At 39.2% G+C, this 22691-nt stretch overlaps 1 protein-coding gene across 1 annotated transcript in view; it reads right to left on the bottom strand.

Annotated features, from left to right (window-relative positions):
- Positions 1–19544, bottom strand: part of fbxo41 (F-box protein 41) — a 40044-nt gene extending 20500 nt beyond the window's left edge. The window contains exons 1-5 of the mRNA XM_026360838.2: positions 19446–19544; positions 17942–18087; positions 17682–17798; positions 8650–9447; positions 8264–8493 (exon numbers count right to left, since the gene is read on the bottom strand). Coding sequence (XP_026216623.1) covers positions 8264–8493; positions 8650–9198 — 779 coding nt within the window. The 5' untranslated portion in view covers positions 9199–9447; positions 17682–17798; positions 17942–18087; positions 19446–19544. The remainder of the gene's footprint in view (positions 1–8263; positions 8494–8649; positions 9448–17681; positions 17799–17941; positions 18088–19445) is intronic.
- Positions 19545–22691: the final 3147 nt, after the last annotated feature.

Below are 22691 nucleotides of genomic sequence, written 5' to 3'. Positions count from 1 at the left end.
ATGTGGAAGCAGAAAGCACAGGGGATTTGACAGAGGAGAGAGGAGAAATGAGATGTGGTTGCTTCCTGTTGTCAATCCTAATTTCAACACACACAGACACACACACACACACCTCCCTCTTTTATCGTGAGTCATTGCAACACCTTAAAAATAAAGCCTCAAGGTGACAAACGTGCCATCATGTTTACCAGGACACTAGGGGAGCTGGAAAAGCAGACCAGCATCTTTTCAGGGTGATGATTATGCAGGTTGTTAGTCTGGGGCATGATTCAGAGAAAATGCCTTGGAGCAAATTCCAAACTGGATCGACAGTATCCTCCTAACACTGATTCATGATTGTAGGTAACAGGGAACCTCTTATCTGTGACCCTCGTTTGCTCAAGGTGGCCCAGAGTTTTGTCTCCTTGCTATCTTTGTTTCTCTTCTCAAACACAGACACACACAAACACACTGAACACCCAACTATAGCCTTTGTTCAGTCAGCGACACGCTTAATATAATTAGCTTGGCTTAGGAATGATATTCTGAGAAATATTAGTTTTCTTGCTGAGAATTACATAGAGTGATATATGTATTTTCCACACAGAGTTATATCGTGATTCTCATAACTGTGTGGAAAATATATCACTGGCGCGAGCAGCTGAATAGTGTAGCAGGAAGATGGGAAGTGCTAGACAGCTTTTGTTTAATCTGTACAAAAACGTAAGTATAAATGTGACAATTTGGCCACATACAGATGTGGAAAAACTGTTGGTACTCTTTAATTAAAGACATAAAACCCAGATTAGCCAGTGAAATAACTTGAAACTGACAGAAGTAAAAAAAAAAAAAGAAAAACATTTACTAAAAATTTACTCTTGAAAATTCAGACATTGCTGTTGAGTTGTGGTTCAACAGAAGCATTTTAAGAATGCAACTGGTCTCGACAAAAATGATGGTACCCTTAACTTCAGCTCTTTCCACAGATATTCAATATGATTTAGATCAGGCTGTTATAGAAGGCCACTTCAGAATAGTCCAGTATTTTGCTCGCTTGGGTGTTTTTAGCTGTGTTTTGGATTATTAGCCTGTTGGAGGACTATGACCTGTGACTGAAACCAAGCCTTCTGACACTGGGAAGTACGTTTTGCTAGTGATGATTTGAGTAATGAGTAATGATTTGATAGTCTTGGGATTTCATTGTATCCTGCAAAAAAATCCTGTGACAGATGCAGCAAAGCAGCCCCAGAACATAACCAAGCCTCCATCCAGGGAGGCTGGCTACAGCCCTTCGGACCTTAAATGTCTGAATGATATGTGTAACTGTAGTCACAGGAACATCAAGCTGCTGGAAGATGGTCTTACAGCCTTTATCTTCAACATGTTTGTCTATAACTTTCTTTTAAATCTCCTGAGGCAACTCTCTCCTTAGCTTTGTGTGGTCCATGTTGAGTGCGGTACACACCATGATACAAACAGCATAGTAATTAATTCTCACTTGTTTAAATAGGCAGACTGACAGATTACAAGTTTGAAGACACCTGTAATGCTAATTACAGGACACTCTTTAGTTTAACATGTCCCTTAAGGCCAGTTTCATTAGTTTGTTTTCAGAAATCACAAAGACAACACAACAAATTTAAACGCAAAGTCTGCGTTTCATTAGAAGATTTTTGGTTTTACTATATGTATTATTACATTTGCTAGTTTCAACTTATTTCAGTGATCCAAGAAAAACATTTCTTCAAAATTGCTTCAATTGTCCTGTTTTTTTTCCAAACTTTGTTTGCTTACACTGCATTCATACCTGATGGCTTCTTGCATTTAGGCTTTTGGAAACAACAAACAAAAACTGTCCATTCTTTGAATTAGGTCAAATGAAAATGGGCTTTGGAAACTTTAATAGATGTCTTATTCTGCTGCAGCACCACTCACAACAGTAATGAGCAGGGAAGGCCAGGGTCTCCTCTCCCTTCTCCTAACAGCCATAACAAATAGTCGAGTATAGCAAAGACATCCCGCTGTAACAGGCATGATTAATAAGGCATGATCTTCTAAAGGATTCTGTTTAAATGTTAATTACAATCACTGGTCAACTGCCTTTCACAGTTGTCATCATCTCTGACCATTAATTCAAAATTATGCCTAATTAATATGTATGAACAGAGATGATTGACTGAAAGGCCTGCATGAGGAAGATGAGGATGGAGCATGAATACGAGCTTCCTCCACTTTAACAAAAAGACAGCTGCTCGTGTGCCGCCCTGTTTTGACACCTGGATCCAATTGTGTTTTTTTTGTTTTGTTGTTTTTCATATTGAGCACACTACACTGTGTCACCATGTCATAACTGTGCACATGTGTATGCACTACACACAAACATGAAGATAAAGACAGCATGAGGAGCTGACTGGAGGGTCTGGTGACATGAGAGGAGACGCGACAAGGATGAAAGGACAAGAGAAAAGGGATGATGAAAGAGGAACAGGATGAAATGTACTATTCTCGAAGCCACTCACAGCCAAAAGACAACTGGTTTCCCAAGAACCCACAAATCCAGATCTTGGCTCTGATCAATAAGGAGAAAGTAAATATTTTATTGCGGCTCTACCAGTCCTCATGAAATTCAAACAAAATGGCTGAGTCGCCAGGAGATACAACAGCAAGGTGATGGGAGGAAAAGCATAAAAGCAAAAAATCATGCAACAAATTATCACTTGAATTTCTTCTTTATGTTTTGGTAATGATGTTTTGTACTGTACGTTAAAAATGTAAATGCTACTGGAACAAAATTGGGAAAAATAATAACAGATGTAAGAAAATGGAGGATGAAAATGTGTAGAGTGGGGCAACAGCATTTCATTATTTTCAGTGTCAAATAATATTTTGATGTTTTCTCGATTAATCAATTAGCCGTTCAGTTTGAGTCTATGGTGTCTGAAAATTGTGACAAATCAATATTCAGAGTCAGAAATGTCTCCTTCAAATTTCTTGCATTCTTGCTTAAAAATGACTCAGTTATTGCTCATTATTGTTGTTGATCATCATTTTAGTGGCTGCATAGTTCACCTCTAGTGTGAGCATGCATGCATTTCAGCCTCATACCAGTAACACCCATTCAGCTCTATGACAGCTTGACAGCTCAAGTTACATTTCAACTGAAGAACACGCCGCCATACATGCCAGCAAATCTCTGAAGCATCTTATGGCCATAATAATCAGAGTCCCCCCGATTAACACTATAACATGCAGCGACTACATTGTCAGTTTGATAGTATTAACAAAATGACAAAGAAAGGTCATTTACTTTCTGTTCAAATCCTCAAAGACACATATAAGTTTCTCCTATCTAATAACACAGTTATCCACTCATAAATCCTGCTGTAACTAAGGGTTCATATAAAAAAGAGTTTGGGTTACCTATATATCTATAGGTACCTATATCTTGTGGAACACTTTCTAGTTATAAGCCACACAAAGATGTAAATCTGAACGTAGTGTCAACTGCATGTACACATTTGAACATAATTCTCCTCATATGGGCTTTATTTAAAACTGTTTTACCGTCTCATGCTTTTACATTTTTTGATGTATTGTTTCAACATTAAAAAGACAAACTCTTATGCACATGCTCAGTTATACTGCAGATCACGTTCCTCCTGTGATTTCTTTTCATTAGAAAGCCTTCATAAGTCTTGCCATGCTAATACTGCATGCTACACTCTCTCGGCTACGCTGACCTTAATGAGGCAAGTTCTTTTTCTGTCCTGGCAGCTACACTTTGCATTTCAGATTGCTGCTCAGTTAAAAAATGTTTTTTAGAGAGACACAGTGACGGCAAATTGAAACACTCTCCTATACTCTGTGGGGTGTTCACATCCTCCAGCCTTCTTATGATGCACAGGACTCTCTTACTTTACCATATCTGGTTTTGTGAATAAATTAAGCCTCAGGGTTCAAGCCTACTGCATCAACTATGTGTGCTGCCTGCTGAATATGATATGATACAGGAATATTGCCCGTATTGCTTTCCTCGTTTTTCAAAGCAGAGGGTGACCACAATCATGAACACATGCTAAATGGAGTCAATTCTATTTGAACATAATATGAGCTGTATGCAATTAGAGACACAAAGACCCAATATGCTCGGACTGATAGCGGTCTTATAAAGGGGACTGGCTGCTGGCCATGACATGAGCAATCAACACTCATACAGTTTCTCTGTCAATTGCATGTCAATGCTATAAATTACAATACACAGTAGTACAATCCAACATGACAATGCTAAAAGTACAGCCACATAAATAAAGGTAGTTTTGCTGCCATCTCAACATAAACTCGAGCTTTGCAAAGAAAAGTTACTCTTGTGTGGCTGCAACTGATTTATTATTTTTGTCTGTTTATCTGCTGGTTATTTTCTCTGTTGACTGACTCATTAGTCTCTAAGTATCAGAAAATATCCAAATCCATGGAGATGTCTTTAAAACAGTCCAGATCCCAGTGATATTCAGTTTACCATCATATAAAATAAAGGAAAAAGCAGAAACCCATATAAACTGAAAAGCCAACCTAGTCAACACCTAAAAAATAGATTATTTTAAAAATATAAAAAAATATATTTTTCTGTGTCAATCAATTATTACTACAGTGATGAGCTCTATCTTGTTCTGGGTGTGTACCAACAGATTGTAAGTGTTGCACAGCACTAAATTATACTGTAATGACCCTTTTGTACATCTAATACAAATATTTCCCAGGAGAAGAGGAATAATTAAGCAGTAAAAGGACTGCAGCTGATGAATGGTCCAGACAGTATTATGTCCTCCTGCAGGAGCACTCAATGAGGACAGGCATAATTTTCTTTATTGTATTTTGAATATTGTAATGCATTGCATGTATTCTATGTCCATGAAGTAGATCAGAAACTGAACTGCAATATTAAATGATGCAGACAATATTAAAGTTAACTGCAAACGGTGCTTCAAAATTATCTACTGGAACAATAATACGATAATTGGCCTATTGGCAATTGTAATAATATTATAATAACTAAATAAACCTTGTTTAGTTCATCAAGTCATAACCTATGGCTACAACAACGTTCAACATATTTCTACAGCAAACACAAAATTTGGTTTATTTGCAATTTGAATCAATCTGTAGGAGAAATGATGGAGATAACCATCCCACTATTTTCATCTCTCCTCAGGCTCCAGTTTCTGCTGACTACAGCTGCTCTTGTTTATTCCAGCTGCTATTAAATCACTTAACAACCATGCTTCAGGGACTCTGTTATTCATTCAGTGTTGACTGCTACAGTGTAGTGTGAATGCATCATTATGTATTCTCAGTGACTGTTACAGTATGAACATGTAGTGTGCTTTTGTGTATTGTTGTTTGTCTATTAATTGTGCAGATATGATATGTACTGTGAAATTTTGTATTTTAGATGCTTGTCAAAACTATTCACAGGGTTTCTGGCTCCAGAATGAAGTATCAGGTGGGTGTCATGTTTCTGCATGGCAGAATTAGTTTGTGGCAGTCTCCATGAAAACTCACAGTTGGGTGATTTGCATCTTTATAACTTGACCTTATTAATACAAACATGATGCATATCTTCTTTAAAGGGTTTCATAAACTCCCCAAAGTCACTGAGGAAAATCTGCTGATTGTATAAAGTTGTTAGGCAGACGCATTTGAGCCAATAAGCCGCTCTGTGTCTGTTAACTACTGCTGAACATTCAGTGCCTGTGATGCTCTTTTTCCACCTCAGACCTACTTTGTATTTTAGAGTCTGAATGAGCTTAGTGTTTGACTGCCAGCTTCTCTTTAAGTGTGTGTGAGAGAGGTAGAGACTGAGCTACTAGGAGCCGGTCGCACAGCTTCAGCAAGGATTTTAAAAATATGACCTTTATAATCTGATGCTGCCAGGTATCGAATGACCACAGCTACTGCAACCTTTAAAAGAAAGAGAAGGGGCTAAATAGGATAAAAGCACACTTGTCTTTTGCACATTCATCCCAGTAAAAGACTATTGTTTGTTATCTAGTCACAATATCAACCATGTCAACTTGCAGTAAAGGTTTAACAATGTCTGCCATAAGACTATGGAAAATAGGAAACAAATACAGATGTTTTATGCTACCCCATAATGTACAACAAGATCTGTGACACTTACATGCCACATACAGTGGCATGTAAGGGTATGTGAACCTTTTGGAATTTCATGGTTTTCTGCATTATTTGTCATAAAATGTGACCTGAACTTGAGTCCAGACCTCAACCCAATAGGAATGCTATGGAACGACTTAAAGAGACCCATACATATGTCTAAGAATATGACAGAGCTAAAGCAGATCTGCAGGAAGAATGGGCTAAAATTCCTCCTGAATGCTGGTCTGCTCCACAGCTACAGGAAGGTCAACCAGTATTGAATTCCAAGGGTTCACATACATTTTCCACTAACACTATGAGGTTTTTATGGTTGTTCTCAATAAAGACATGAAAGTGAAGTAAAAAGTGTTGAAGCGATTTGTTAGTTAGATTGTACTAAACAAGCAATATGAACATAATAGTCAAAACAATAATCAATAACAAAACTGGAAAATGCAACACTCACTCACTGTGTCTAACAAAGTAAATAATCCTTAGTAATGTACGGTAAGAAATAAATGGATGTCTAAATTAAATGTGTGTTGTCACAACTAATGGGCACGCACACACACACACAAACACACACACAGGGATAAGTGAAGCGGCGTTTGCGATGAGATTACAGGTCTTGGAACACGCCTTTCTGTCTCTGACCTACTGCTGACATTCAGGTAACTGATAAGAAAAGTGAGGAAAAGTGATAAAAAGCAGGAGAAGACAGAAAGATGAGGCTGGCTGGTTGAGCAGATGACACAGGACACATTCCAGAAGGTTTCTATATAAGCACTGAATGGAAGTAGTACTTCTTAATCTGAAGACAGAAACTACAGTCTGTTCCAATATATTAGGATGTTCTGAAAAAGAAATCAGATTTTTCAACTACATGTGCTCTTATAATTAACGTATTACAACCGATCTACTGAATTTCTCTATTTACTGAGCCCATGTTTCTCATTAGCCTGTTACCTCATTATTCCCATCCAATTAATAATAAACAGGAAACATGACCATATATTATACAGAATATTTGTTATGGAAATGTAATGCTGTGCATCAACATAATCAGTGAAACAGAAAAGCAGCAGATTATTTTGTAAAATATAATGATAAAGGATGCATTGTTTTGATTAATTTATAATAATACATAATATAATAATACATTTCATTTTAATATATTGTTTATATATAATATATATTGTTTTTACTATGTTCGGTAAAAACAATACATGTTATGCACCGTTTTTATCCTGCCAAAGTAAATCATCAGTGGTTGGAACACACAATGAATCGCCCTGGGATTCATTTCAATAAAAGCACAGAAAATTTGAAAGATAAAACCTAGTCTTCCTCACTTTTTCTGCCATTCTGTGATTCTGAGCCAGCAATAACTTGCATTACAGCTCTGTGATTTACAGCCAAGTGCTCTTTTTATTTACTGCAGCCATACTTAGTATTATGGTTTGACTGCCTTCATGGAGCCACTGGCTTGAGAGAGTGGAGATCATGAGAAAGACATCTGTGCTGCTCATCCAGCTGCTTCTACCCAATCCTCCATTTAGCATGAGCAGCTAAGCAGCCCTTGAGGGCACTGGTATAAGAAAACAGCAGCAGGACAGATGCTGACCACATCTGGCGGGTGGTTACGCATGAAGATGACACTACCAGCATAAATGTAGAGGTCAAGGAGAGGTGGGAGAACGTGTTTGGGAGTTTGTATGCATAATAATGTGTTTTACAAAAAGACCACCTTAGGAGTTGTTGGTAGGGTGGTCAACAGAGTGGACAAACTGATATCCAAGGCTGTTTTGAGCCCCCTTCTTTCCAAAACATTATTTCACCACAGGCGATTGGACTACGATCCATCTCACATGAACAAGACCGATGATGGATGGGCAGATGATAGAACATGTCACTATCCTTGGGCCTTGTCTGTGGTTCTTCGATTTTCTTTGTGCAGTTCATTGTGGAACAAAAACATGTACTACCACACTGAAATATGAAGTGTATTTAGTCTACTTATTGTGTACTGTGAGCACATTCCATACACATATAATCAAACCTGCTTAAACGTATTATCTCGCATGCAATGGCGGCACAACTTAAGTCTGCAGAACAAGTGCAATTCACTTACTGCTGTTTGCGATTGAGCTCCGCCTCCTTGTTCACCAAGTCCTGTTTGAGGTTAGCTAGCATTTCCACAGAGACATCCACCTGCCGAGAGAGCTCGGAGGCCTTGTCCTCCAGGTCTTGCTTCTCCTGGCTCAGTCTCTCGCTTTCCTGCTTGGCTCGCTCCAGCTCGGAGCTCTTCCTCTCTAGCTCCGCCTGAAGGCGGCCTACACGAGCTGCTATTTTCTGTTCCACCTACAAGACAAGTACACATTCATTAACAAAGGTTGGTTCCTGGAGGTGATGTATCAGCATCATTTGACACAACCAATGGTGAGTGGCAAAACGGAAAATCCAAAGGCAACTATACTATACTGTACTGTACTGTAACTAGCCAAAAATATTAATTACCTCTTCTGAAAGCTTCTCCAGCCTCTCATCCAGCTCCAGACGTTCAAACGCCCGCGCTTTCAGCCTGGCCAGGCCTTCCTCATAGGCAGCCTCAACTGCACTAGCAGCTACATTAGCAGCTACTGCTACAGCGGTGCTGGGGTTACCATGGGGACCTGGGTCTGTGGATGTCATGGCTTGCTTCATGAAAATCTCCCCCAGAGGAAACTCCACATTGGGAAGATACCGAGCTGCAGTGTTGGAATTAGCTGGGGTCAAACTCAGGTCGTCCGCACAAGGAAGCTCACGGCAAGGGAATCGCCGCTCCTTTAAAGCTGAAGGCCGCAGCGGCTCAAATGGATCGTTGTTGTTGGCAGGTGTGAGGAGAGCTCCCTCAGCCACTAGGGGCAGCAGAGCAGCAGCGTCACATACACTATTGGACTTGGAGAGGACGTAGAGGGTCTCGTATGTATGGTTGTACTCCAGGTGGGCACGTAAGGATGACAGGCTTCGGAAGCGCTTGTGCTCCCCGCAGCGAGGACAGCGGTATGGCAGGTCCAGAGATGCCATTCCGTGCAGCAACTGCTGGAGGAGAGGAGGCGCTTACGCAGCTCAACTGTAGTGCCAGTATAAGGGCACAGAGGTCACGTACCTGACAGATCCTCTCATGGCGAAAACAGGACAATTATGGAAAGTCAGAAGGAGGAAGAGAGATCCCATTTGCAATGGAAGAGCCCAGCTCTGTCTCATGACCACACATAGTGGAAACATTCAACTGGTCTCTTCACTTCATCCTTCATGGCTCCTCAGCCTGAGGTCCTAAAAGACCGGGGAAAGATAACACAAGTGAGTTCAGGTGTAAACTGTGAATCTTTAGTGTAACATTAGAAAAACATTACAATCACATAAATACATTCAACATAATTGGAATAATTGGAATAATCAGTAATAAACGAACTGACAGAAAGTTGAAGACAAAGGTGCAACTGCAAAAAATATACTGCAGAACTTTTATGAAAAAAATATCCAGCATTTCCCTGAAAATTATAGGATCCTGCTCTTGATTGAAACTTTACATATTTGTAACAATATTTGTTTCTCCAGCTAATTTCAAATTAAAATCAAGAAGACAGAGGCAAGAGTTGAGAAAAGGAAGTGGATCCATTAGTGAGTAGTTAGTAGATTAGTGAGAGTGCATGTTAACACCAACATCATAATCCAGACGCACATCTACAAGGTCAGGTAGACAATGCTCCAGTAGTCATTTACAGCTGGATCTGATACCAGACCCAAGCAAAAAAAACCATCTGTTATCTGAGTTGCCTCCTAATCTGGTCTTTTGTATTAAAAGCTCCTTACTGTTAGCAGCACCGTAGCATAGGTTAAAGTGCAATTCTCTGATCAAGCGTTCTGAAGAATATTTTTGCAACAACTACAGACTAGTTTCACTGAATACCTTTTTCCAAAGAGATTTGTCAGAGGTGTAAAATGTGACAAATCATTACATAAATATAAAAAACTGGATGTACACCTCACCCAACAATTAATACATTACTGTAATTTACTTTTTTAAACAATTAGCTGCCCAATGGGTGCTAGTTTAAAACAGCAATAAGCTCAGATTTTGGATTGCCATGAGAGCCAAACATGCACCATTTGGACTCCTTCAGATGAGCAGCAATGGTTGACACCAATTCAAGAGGTAAACCAGAACCCACTTTAAGGAACCTTCAACAACAGCTATTAGAAAGTGTAATCACGAATCACAGATGCAGGGCGTTCTTCACAGAGGGCTCACGCACTGGAAATCCCCAGAAGCCACTGAGACTGTTATTAGAAGTCTGGTGAGGCTGGATCAGGGAGTGAAATGGCGAGACATGCCCACTTATTAAAAAAGGAGGATTTTATGGATTCAGTCACTACACGGCAGTCAGCAGGCATCCCCATCTGCTCGAAATTAGTAAGTGAGGTATTTAACCAGTCTCGAAATGGAAGGAAGTGAGGCTGCTGGGTAGCCAAATGTCACATCCTGCCAATGGAGCTCAAATGAGACACAACAGAGTCCTGAGATCTAATGTGGACTAGTGAGTAGTGAGCATGTACGGTATGCCATCAATACAGTAACACGCACATGTACTTATTGCTCTCAATCACTTTTCTTTAAAGCACTATGTGATCTCTGCTTAGTAAAGGTATAGCATTTACTATTTTCCCAGTTACAAAGACTATTATTTTGGAAATTAACACATCCAGGTGAAAATAAAACAGAAATACTTTTTTAGACTAATGTAAAAATAGGTAGCAATCAGTTTTACTACAGCAGCTATCCTATCTGCATGCAGGACTCAGTGCTCTCTACTTATAAAGGGTTGCTTTTGTGTTTTTCGGGTTTCAAAAACAAGTCTATTTGGTTTCAAGGCCATCCAGGCTGTTGCATAAAGTCGGCTTCTAACATGTGTTTGCAATTGTTTAACTTGAATATGATAATCTTGTATCAGTGGAGCACTTTAAACTCCCAGATAACAAGTTGTGAAGTTTGGGCAGTAGTGCTGTATTTTGGGGGAAATGCAGCATTTTGTGTTCCAGTATTATTTTGGGATACCAACATATTTTTATACACATTATGATTCTACATACCAGCCAGTCAGTGCCATGACAAAATATCAGTAAGTGTCACAGTATTTAGCAATAAAAGGTACTTCATGACTGTCTTACAGCATATTGTATCTGGTATGGAGTGACTATCTACTATGTTCAGTTGTCCTTGAGTTACGTTAGTTCAAGGCTGATGGAAATACACAAGCATTAGTAAAGACCTTAATACTCTTACAGCTAAAGGGCACACTTGACTGACATGGCAGGTCATTGAAAATATCACTGTAATTGGTTGTTTTACTTCTGTTTCTTCACTAACCATTTTCTGCAGACCTTTAATGAAAAGCTACTTTTAAAAGCTCTTTGCTGGGAAACTGTAACAGTCTCATTTTCATTGTCTGTCAGTCTCATACAAGCTTTCTGACGGTCAAATGAGGCATTAAAGTCAGTCCAATCAAGGCATATACTGTACACTGCAGACCTAGACGATACAGAGCAAGGGCTTTAATTTGACCATGGTTCTTTACAACATGGTCATAAGTGAATCAGGCAGTATCATGACTAAAAACTCTTTAACTATTTATGTATCAGAGCTGCAACCTGAAGTCTGTAGAGGTTGCCAAATCATCCTCTTTCTTTCACAAGAAGAGAAGAAGGTTTCGGAGCATAAGGTCTGGAGCAGGTCACAGGTGAATGTTCTCAAATAGACCGAGTTACAAAGATATAGAAAAGTGATGATAAACGTAGACAGGCAGGAGGAACAGAGGCGTGGGCACGAGAAAGCTGCAGAAGTGGATGGATTGAACTGCCCATTGTTCAACAACAAAGATATAGTGCTATGTTTTGTTGAACCATTAATCCACCTCCCTTCCCCACATTTTGGTGTCATATTGAGGTTTTTCCTCAACGTCGATCTTACAGGACATTTTTTTACACAAGACAAACAGTGGTTCCATAAAGAAGACATTCTCGTGAAATCCCACACCACAGTTGAAAACTTGAACCACAGGCCATAAAAGTCAGCAGACAGCATCGTATGAGCACTGCAGTCCAGTGAGCAACACATTCAGTATTGCAGTCAAAACCAACTATTATGTGACTTGGTGATGTGGGTGAAAAATCTCCTGACTTATTGCTTTTCTCTTTTCATAACTTTGCAGCCACTACAGGTCTTTGTCACTTCAACACTAACAGGAGGTTTTGGGGTAAAAGACTGATGCTCCCTCAACAGAACAACTAGAAGCCGCTAAATGACAAAATTTGATCAAGGATCATAATAAGTGCTTAAACACAACTATGAAAAACGTCCAAGTGGAAACTGCGCTGCCACGTAGATATAAGTCAATATACAGTATATATCACACACAGGGGCAGATCTACAGGTGGATTCCCTTGTTGTAAAAATCAATAAAACAAACAAGAGAAAGCCAATGCTTTGAAATAACATTAGACTCCTTTAATTAAAGCCTTTACACATTGTTGACTGGTTATAGTATTCTATGTGTTTATCTCTTTCATGTTGGATTGAACTGTCTGAATCTTTATGCTGACATCTTGATCAGGGCAACCGTGAGAGAGGGGGCTGTTGTGATCTGCTTGCTTTAATAAAAAAATAAATAAAATAAAAAATAAAAGCTATGGCATTGTGAAATGCACAGCGTCTTTCACACAGAGTGAATGCAGCTCTGCAGTCGAATGACATCTCATCACCAATACTGATAGTAATGACTGGACTTTTGAAACAGTCCAGTCATTCCAATAAGTAAATGATAAAATAGGTAAATCGGGACGCTCTATTGCTGCTCTGTGGGTAAACATCATGGTTGTACCTGTATTTTACATGTTAGAAAGTAGAAGACAGCAGCTAAAACCAGTAAGATCAGACTCAAACCTCAGGTTTGGCAGATAGACGCTGCTAGATACAGTATATTAATATTTTATTCCCACACTCACTGCAAGCTCAACCATCCCAGTGGGTGATCCCCTCTTTGATTCTACCCAAGGTCACTATTTTTTTTTTTTTTTCTGACACCACCCTTGCTGAAAAAGTGGAAAGTACAGGTAGTCTACAGACTTTAGTTGATACAAATGCTGTATCAATGGCAGGCTGGACGGGACCACAAACAATGACAGGAAGAGGTAAACCCAGCAGGAAAAACAGATGACCAACAAAGTCAGCAGGTAGCAGGAAATCAGGTAGGTCCTGTCAAAGTGTCATCTGGACAATCTAGTGGACAAAAATTCAATGCTGACTTCTGGCTGTGCAGCACAATCCTTTGCAGGCTCCTTCAACAAGTACAGTACTTTTTGTACAGTAAATGGTCAATTCCTTATGTAAGCAGTGCTTACTTAAAAAACATCAAGGTTTTAACATCAGCTCACATTAGTTGAGAAGAGTTAAACTAATAACATGTAAATACTGTAGCCTAAGCAGGAGTCATAAGCAAGAACTCCTCACTCTGCATAAAACATCCGCTGCACCTCAGGCTACCCTGTTGACGTACCATTATAAAAAAAAATAATAATAATTTATAAAGAGTCAAAACCAAATTATCAAATTGGTCTGAATCCACTCGCAAATAACAAAAGTGAGTTTAAATGCAAAATACCACACGGCTTCACACAGTTTTGGTTCACCTGATGTGCACTGAAGCTCACAGTCAGGTGAGATTTATTCCTGTAACTCTCTGATAGAGATTTGTTTTGCTTGAAGATGTGAGAAGGACAGTGACTCAAGGTGCATCACAGCCATCACGCCAGTGCTCTGCAAAGCTTCACAAAGAGATGCTGTGGCAATAAACTCAAACTGGCAGTGACTGTAGCAGTATGCTACTGTACATAATACTGGAGGTGCCAAGTATGCATGAGAGGTGTGACACGAGCTCATCCCACACTACAACAATGGAGCTGTTATCACTGTGGGTATTTCCTGTGTGGAAAATGTGCTCCTCCCACTCCCACGTTAAGATTTTCACAGCCAATCCCAGAATAAACCTTATCATCCAAAGAAATAAACATATTGTGACAAAATTATTCACATTATACAACATCAACCTGCTGAGCCCTGACATGTTCCCAGGACAGGGCTATAGCATATAAACCCCTTTAATAAACTGGACGACAAAAGGTTTAGTGAAAGCTCCTAATGCCTTCTGGACTCCTACATGAGCATGTCAAAGTGTGTTAGCCCTGAGTAAGGCATGGGACTCCCATGGCACGATAATCTCACAGCCTGGGGCTCCTCACCTGACAGCAAAGGGCATACCTGACAACTTATGGCTAAAAAGATTCAGCACACTATGGTTATTAGAGAGACAGAAACCTTTTCATCTCATGTGACAATATTACCCAGGCTCCACCCTGCTACCTGAGAATTATCACCTGAATTTGCAGCTGCTTTTAGGTTTGCTGAGCTTTACAGCTCTCTGCCAAATCTTCTCATAGTGAAACAGCTCTAAAAACCCACTCTACATTACATGTTCAGCACCAAAAGGAAGTAGATCTACAACGTAAAGCTATTACCCTGAAATACTGGAGATAGATTTATCAGTTCAGAAGCAGTATAAAGAATTACTTTCACAGATGCGATCTGATGGAGAGGCACACTCCCCAGACCACAAACTAATACTGGCTAGGTCATAAAGGAATGTAAAAATATCAACGGATCCATTAATAAAGTCATATTGTGTGGTTATTTAGTGACATTAATCTGAGCTTCCAATGATCATATTGATACTGTACGTAGCTACTTCCACATTTGTAATTTCTATTAAAGGAAATTACAGTTTCTTCTCCAACCATATCTGGGTAAGACGTAAAAAAAGAAAGACAAGCAAACTTTTCACGTATGTACATTAAGGCATCTGTGTGAGCATAAACAAGACTGGAGATGAGGCTTCTAGAGAGGACATTTATGGAAAATGATGCAGAAAATTGCTTTTATGATTTGTGGCTACATTTCAACTGTCTTCATTAACCTGGAGCCTATGGTGATAAGGTGTTTGAGTTGCTGGTAGAGGAGCAATGAAATCAGTTATGATGAAATATTTCCTGTTTGCACAGGGCTGACATGTGGTGCTCAACAAGGATGGGAGCATTTAATAAAATTTGATTAGATGTCAATCATGAGGCATTTTGATTATCTGGCCTGAAAACCCTTAAAACAATGAAGAAGAATAAGGACATATTTCATGAGGGCAATTCACACATCAGAGTCAGTGTCTTTCTACTACAGCCGTTGGCAGACACAAGCTGTCAGAAAAGTTTTATTGATCTAATGTCACAAGCTGGATCATACTGTAAGCCTGCACCTTGTGCTCGGTGTGATGGTTGGATGAACAACTTTATATGCAAAAGCAACAATAACGTGAATGACTTGTAGATGCCTGAGCCAACTGTGCATAGATGCATTGTTATAACAGACTTAATAAGAAGAAGAATCAGCTGAAATTAAATGATTAGCTAAAGGGAAAAACTGTCAGATCAAGTACTTACAGCATGAAACTGCATGATGAAATAACAACAGTCCCCAACAAATGCACATGTGTAGTTTTATTTGTATAACCTTTGCTAAAACCTACAGTGTCCTTGTGTTTAAAGAAACAGCTGCGCCTTTTAACCATGACTCTTTATATTCATGACCCGTTTTTGAAGATTTATTTTCATCTTGAGCAACTGGGATTAAGGTTTAGAGCCACAATCAGAGAGAGCAGTCAGGAAGATGCATTGTTGGCGTTGGTCCTTTGCACTTTCATTTCCTGACAGTACAAAATACAGAATAACTGCCAACCCATAAATATACCAATAATAATAATATTAGGACCTGCTTGCTTGTACACATGAACTTACTGACAACATCATGACAGATCGGACACTAATTGTATCCCTGCCTGATTCAGAGACGTGTAAATCAGTCAGTACATACAGACAGACACACACTGCCCATGTACATGTGAACACAAAACAATCTCAAAACAGCACAAATACAATATTGTAAACACACAATCATGTCTTCTAGGAGTGAGAGGATTTCTCTTTGCTCTGATGTCATGGGTAATGAATATGGATTCACTATTGCCTTTCTAAGATCCTTGCACACATGCTCATGAATGAAAACACGCGTACGGTAACTGTGCTTAAAGTAACATAACCATACACACTCAGTGCTAGGGACCGTAAACTATTCTGCATCAGAATGAATTCTTCTCTGACACGTGACCATCTGTCTGCAGTGACATTTACAGGACGGTTGGAAACTGCTATGAATAAAAAATCTGGATTGGATCAGCGAATGAAGCAGCCTGGCACCATGTGTCTGTATGTTGTACAGTGCTGCACTGCATATAGAAAACTCTTCCACAGACTTGATATCTGCAGACAAACAGTTTTCCTTTCAATCTTGTAGCCATCCCTCCTTAGTTCATCGCGACTGCTCCAACTTTTGTCACATCTGATTTTACAAACACAGCAGCATCGGTCAGACTTCTCATGCACTTTAGTCACATGACAGTTTCCCCAACTCCAGCTGCCCTGGCTGTTCAAGCAGTGTGCTGCCACTATCGCTGAGGCACACAGGGAGAGTTTGAGGAGTCCTAAGGCAATATTATTACTCGAGTGTGAATTTTACAGAGTCGTGAATTACTTGGACACTTAACTATTAAATCTAAGCGTGCTCAGAGGAAACACTGAAAACCTGCTCTGTATGCAAGACTTCAGGTTGTGAACTTCACTGCAAGGAGATGACAAATGAATGCACTTGATGATACAGTTTTACATGGCATCCTCATGCATGTGTGCATTAAAACAACCATGTGTGCCCTAATTGAAGGACACCCAACTTGCACTACAGCACATCTTCATATTTCCATCAGCTGGTAGACTACCATGCTCAGGCCAAACAGGCTGATCAAAGTGGAAAACCCGGTTCAAGCTTTCGACTAACAAGCAGATTAACGTGATGTGAACACTGACACACTGGAAAGCCCCCCCCCCAAAAAAAATAAAAGATCCTCATATCTGCACTGCACATGGATCAGTCACAAGCAGCACATCATGTGGGTGTGGACGAGTGGCATCATCACAAAAAAAAAAAAATGTCATCTTACAGCAATGAGCAACACCAAAACCAATAAAATGCACAAATAGGGGCCTGAAGCTGGAACCGATGCTGATGGCAGCATATGCGCCCTCTCCGAGGAAGACGCGACAGGCTGACAGGCTGACATGCACCCAGATTTCGCTTCCTTCGCAGCAGCGCTGGCTCATCGCTGGACTCGGACTCCCGACGTTGCGTACGAATCGTTGCACAGGAGCAGCGGCGTCAATGAAGAGATCATTAAAAACGCAGGCTACACAACACACGCACACACGGCGACACAGATGTGATGTGGAAGAGGGGGGGTTCAAAAAAAAAAAAAAAAAAGAGAGAGAAAGAGATGTGTTGTGTGTTGTGCACTCACCTCGCAATCTTCTCTCCATTTTTTTTTTCCGCTCCAACCAAGGAACCGCTCCAGCCTCCGCTGACGTCACGAAGCCCCTCTCTGCAGCAGAGAGCAGCAGCAGCAGCAGCAGCAGGCCTGCAGAGGACGACCAGGAGAGGCAGGGATAGGAGGGAGGAGAGAAAGAGAGGGGGAGAGAGAGAGTGCTTCAGTAGAGGCAAAAGCATGAATCATAAGAAATGCACTTCTCCTATCCCCTCACTGAGGAGACAATACTGTACCTGCTCCTGCTGAGGCTGTGGGTGTGTAAAGATGACAGACAGCTCAGCTCACACAGGAGGACAGACAGGCGGACAACACATCCCATTGCAGCTGTTAAGACAATGTGGTCCTGTCAGCTGCAGCTTTGCTCTGTGAATCAGTCCCCCTTTCACGTAAAAGAGGGGGGATTGTCAAATACCATCCACATGTCACACCGTTTACTATTTAGCATCAGTCATCCCACTGCATGGGATGCAAGTGGTAGGTCTGGATTGAAAGGGGACAAGATAGTCTTGTAATTCACAGTGTGCGTTCTCTTTTGGTGATGTGAGATGGAACAATGTAGGATGTACAGTGCTGTGTAAGTGTTGTGTTGGCTCACTAAAAGTTGCTGCATACTTTAGCTCAAAGCAAATCCTACTGAAATTTTCTGTGAAAAATGTTTTTAAGAGCAGTGACCACTGTGATCGCAACTACAGGATAGGTGCAAATACTAAAATACAACACAAATACAGAATAGTTAGTGCAATTCAGTATACTAAAAGCAGCTAAATAAAAAAAAATAAAAGTTAGACATTTTTTATTACCTGAAATGTGTGCAAAATTAGAAAAAAAATAGAAATCAAATACCCAAATAATTATCAACTGAGTAAGAGTTAGAAATTTACCTGAAATAATTAGTAAAGTGGTCTAATGGAATAAAAAAGTAAAAGCTTTTGGGTTTATATTCTAAAGTATATGGTAGGTAAACATATATATTTCAAACTGAGTCCTGCAGAGCCTTTCTGTTGCCCAATGATTACAGCAGTATTTAAGACTGTGATATCAAAAACACTGAAGGCCAATGAGACGATGCATAGGATTTTATTAGTGTACACATACAGTACATCACAATATCCATTATAACACGCACAGTATTGTCTATGAATCAATCTGACACTTAATATATGCTTTGAATTCTGCAAAATGCAACACTCTACATTGTTAAATGACAAGTAACAAGGTATTTATCTACTATTTAGTCATATCTGACATCATATCAAAGTTTTTGAGAAGAAAATCTTCAGTGGTAGTAGTATGTGGTACTTCTAATGGTAGTGAGGTACTTTGTAAGGTATTCCTAACTTTAAGAGTTTGAGGTTTCTTTACTTTTACCACGTGTGCAGTCTTGTAGATATAGTTGAAGATAAGTTTTATATCTTCTATAAGTAGACCTCGACCCTCACCTTGCTCACTACTGCCCCCGCATTTGAAAACACATCTGGAGGACCCACACAAAGTTTAAAGCTGTTGTTTTCTAACACCGTGGTTTACTTTATTATTAATAATTTATTATTAATATTTTACTGGTGAGGTAGTGATTTGTTTTCCGTCTATTTTGCTCGTGTGTAGCAGATCAGTCAGCCTTGAGCATACAGTCCTAAACGGGGCTAACAGTGGGTCACAAAGCTAACAATAGGTTACTTGTAATGTTAGTTCACAGGTAAAGTTTTAAAAGCGTACAATATTTCTTAAAATACTTACTGCTACTCAGCCGACGTGGTTGGAATATATAGAACATTTTCTAACCATCTGGGTGAAAAATCTTTTCTTCGCAGCTCAACAAAAACATTTAAACCTGTGCAAAAGTTGCAACTCGGTACTTGTAGCGTAGGGCGCCATTTAAATACGTCACAATTACGTCGAGAAATAGCGACGTGAAAAGTTTAACAGGCGTCGATCCACTGAGGAGAAACAGGTGAGCGGACATTTAACGCTGTGTCTTTTGAAAAGTAGTAACCCAGCGTCAAATAAGCATAACTTATCTTGTATGTCTTCCCTGTCATGTGTTTGTAAAGTTGTATCTTACTGTGACTTTAATTGACCAGTTAGTTACAGTTACTGTGAAATAAGAGCGGCGCCATCCTGCAGGGGGCAGTAGTGAGCAACATGCTGTTTGTCGAACCAGAAAGAGAAGAAGAAAGACAGAAACTACTGAGGTGAGGGTGGAGGTTTAATTCTAGTAGATCTAAAACTTATTATAAGTAGAGGTCAGCTATATCTACAAGACTGCACATGTGGTAAAAGTAAAGAAACCTCCAAACTCAAGTAATGTTATGAATACCTCACAAAGTACCTCACTACAATTAGAAGTACCACTTCAAATGCTTTAGTATAACTGACACAGGAAGCACAATAGTACAAGTATTCAAGGGTTGTTTCAATCATGTCAGCACAATCCATTTTAACATGTTTGTCTTTTATAGGGATTGTGCTACTACATCTTCATCTTCAGTGAGGTCAGAGGTGACACAGTGTCCCGCCACAGCTGATGACCACTCTGCAGTGTTGTGTGTTTTGTGCTTATAACGTGAAGATTTTCTTCAAAAACTCTGTTTCTGAGACACTGCTGTGCTCGTTTGGCCGTTTGCATGTCAGATATGATTAAATTGCACATACATGTCCTGTTACTTGTCATTTAACAGTGTAGAGTGTTATTATTTATTTTTTGTTGTTGTTTGTTTGTTTGTTTGTTTTTGCAGAATGCAAAAAAACATATGTTAAGTGTTAGATAGATTGACTGATTGATAGATAGAGTTAAGAAGCTATTGTACTTACAGCTATATTAGAATTTGTGTACTGCACATGTTTGGTGTAAATTGCTGTAAAATTGTAAAGTAACTGCCATAATCAGTGTGTAGTTTGTGCAGTGTTAGAAAATTAGTTTTCTAACTTTTAAACTTTTTTTCTAATCTAATTTTTAGATTAGAGAGCTGTTATTTACTAAGTTACCCACTAGCTATCATATAGCAGCAAAACCCCTAAATGTATTGGGGAAAAAAGTGAGTTTTTATTCTTTTGAATAAATGTTACTCACTGTAACCTGAGCACCTGCAATAAAGTTCAGTAAAACACTACTGTATCGAATACTTATGTGTTCCTTTTGTTTGAAAGCTGCTGCTTTTCTGTGGTTAAAACCAACCGGAGCTCTAGACCTCCAGGGGCCTGAAAAGCACACAGTACATTTTTGGTAATATAATTACTTTTCACTATCAAAGTAGCTACCATATCCGCTGGCTCCATCATTACTCCTATGGCCTTAGCTTTTAGTCAAAGTCTAGTTGTAACAACCCAATCTGATACACAGAGAATCTAATTTTCCAGTGTTTTGATGCTTGTTGTTGCTTGTTGCCTGCTGTTCTTTTCTTTTTCCTATTTCCACTCTCCCCAACCAATCCAGGCAGATGGCCGCCCACCCTGAGCCAGGTTCTACTGGAGGTTTCTTCCTCTAAAGGGCATTTTTAACTGTAAAGTGAAAAGATGATGAAAAGAAGATGATTTTCAGACTGTGGGTCTGACAAAACAAGACATTTGGAGCTGAAGGAAACAATGAAATAAATAATCATAGAATACAGTCATTCATTGACAAGCAAAAGTTCTGTATTTTTAATATTGTTAATGGGCATAAGGGGTGGCGGGGCACTGGGAGACGCTCAACCGAAGTTTCTAAAAGATCCTGGATGCAGCTTGAGTTTAGCTGTAGTTAGTGGTGGTGTTGTACTGGATTTCCTCGTATTGCTTGAATGTAGGACAATGATGATGGAGTATATCAACAAAATGATTTTGTATTGTAATCATTGTACTGAATCATAACCATAAAATACAAAATCATAAAATACAGACAAGCCATGCTACATATGCAGGAATAGAGTTTAGCTTAATTTAGCTAAAAACTTTCAATTTTACAGTTTACAGATGTGGAGTCTTTTTACTCTCTCTCTCTCTCTCTCTCTGTTATAGTGGGGTCATAACTCTTGTGAGTAATGATACATTAAGTTGCTCTGTGGTGACAGAAAAGAGGAGAAAATAGAAACAAGATTTCAGAACTAGAAATCAGCTCCCAGCTTTAGTCAACATCTGATGTTTTGATCCCACGAGCCTCTGATGTTTTCTGACTAGTGACTTTATGTTTTTACATCAACTAGTATCGCTTTGGTCCTGCACTTTATATTATGTATTACTTTAAATATCATCCACCAAGTTTCAGTCCTGACCTCCCACGTACCTATTGTAGGTGTTACTGTACTGATGGTTTCTGTGTGAAGAATATTTTAGTATAATAAATGCTGAATATATAAATTGATCAATTTAAGTGTTTGAATGAGTGCTTTGAATCTGAAATCTAAATTTATAGTTACATCCTCCTATAATAAAGGATGTATTTAATTAAAGAATTCATCAGTCATTAAAGCTCAACTGCTGCATGTTTTATCACATGTAAATGTCTGAGCAAATACACTATGGGGGACTGGGTTATCAGTGTTTCTTTTTTTTTTTTTTTTTTCATTTCAGCTAGATGAACTTACAGTGAATATAAATATTATCAGGTTAGATTTTATTGTAGTAATAAAATAATATGGTTGTAACCAGAAAGTTTGTGTACATGTGAATGTGTAAAGGGGGAAACAGAGAAACATGAGAATAGATTTGCAGGATCTGCATCAATCCCTTTTAGGAGCTCAAGCACCACTTACTGGTCAGAGTAGAGAAGTGCACCATGAAGGAACCTCCAAATGAAAACAGTGTTTGTGCATTGCTGTGTATTACTAACATATTTGTAAAACTATAAACTGAAATATATTAGTTAGCTCTTTCCACATGGTCACATTTAGTACTGAAAAACTGTAACAGTACTCCCTAATGATGCTGGTGCATGTGAAATGTTTTGAATCTGTGTCACATGCTGTGCAGCACACAATTCCCACTATTATGTAGAAATATAATTACTTG

The sequence above is a fragment of the Anabas testudineus genome, chromosome 1 (assembly GCF_900324465.2).
Source record: "Anabas testudineus chromosome 1, fAnaTes1.2, whole genome shotgun sequence".
NCBI classification, from domain to species: Eukaryota; Metazoa; Chordata; class Actinopteri; order Anabantiformes; family Anabantidae; genus Anabas; species Anabas testudineus.
The sequence above is the reverse complement of the archived record's forward strand: the minus strand, read 5'-3'. Positions and strand labels throughout refer to the sequence as shown.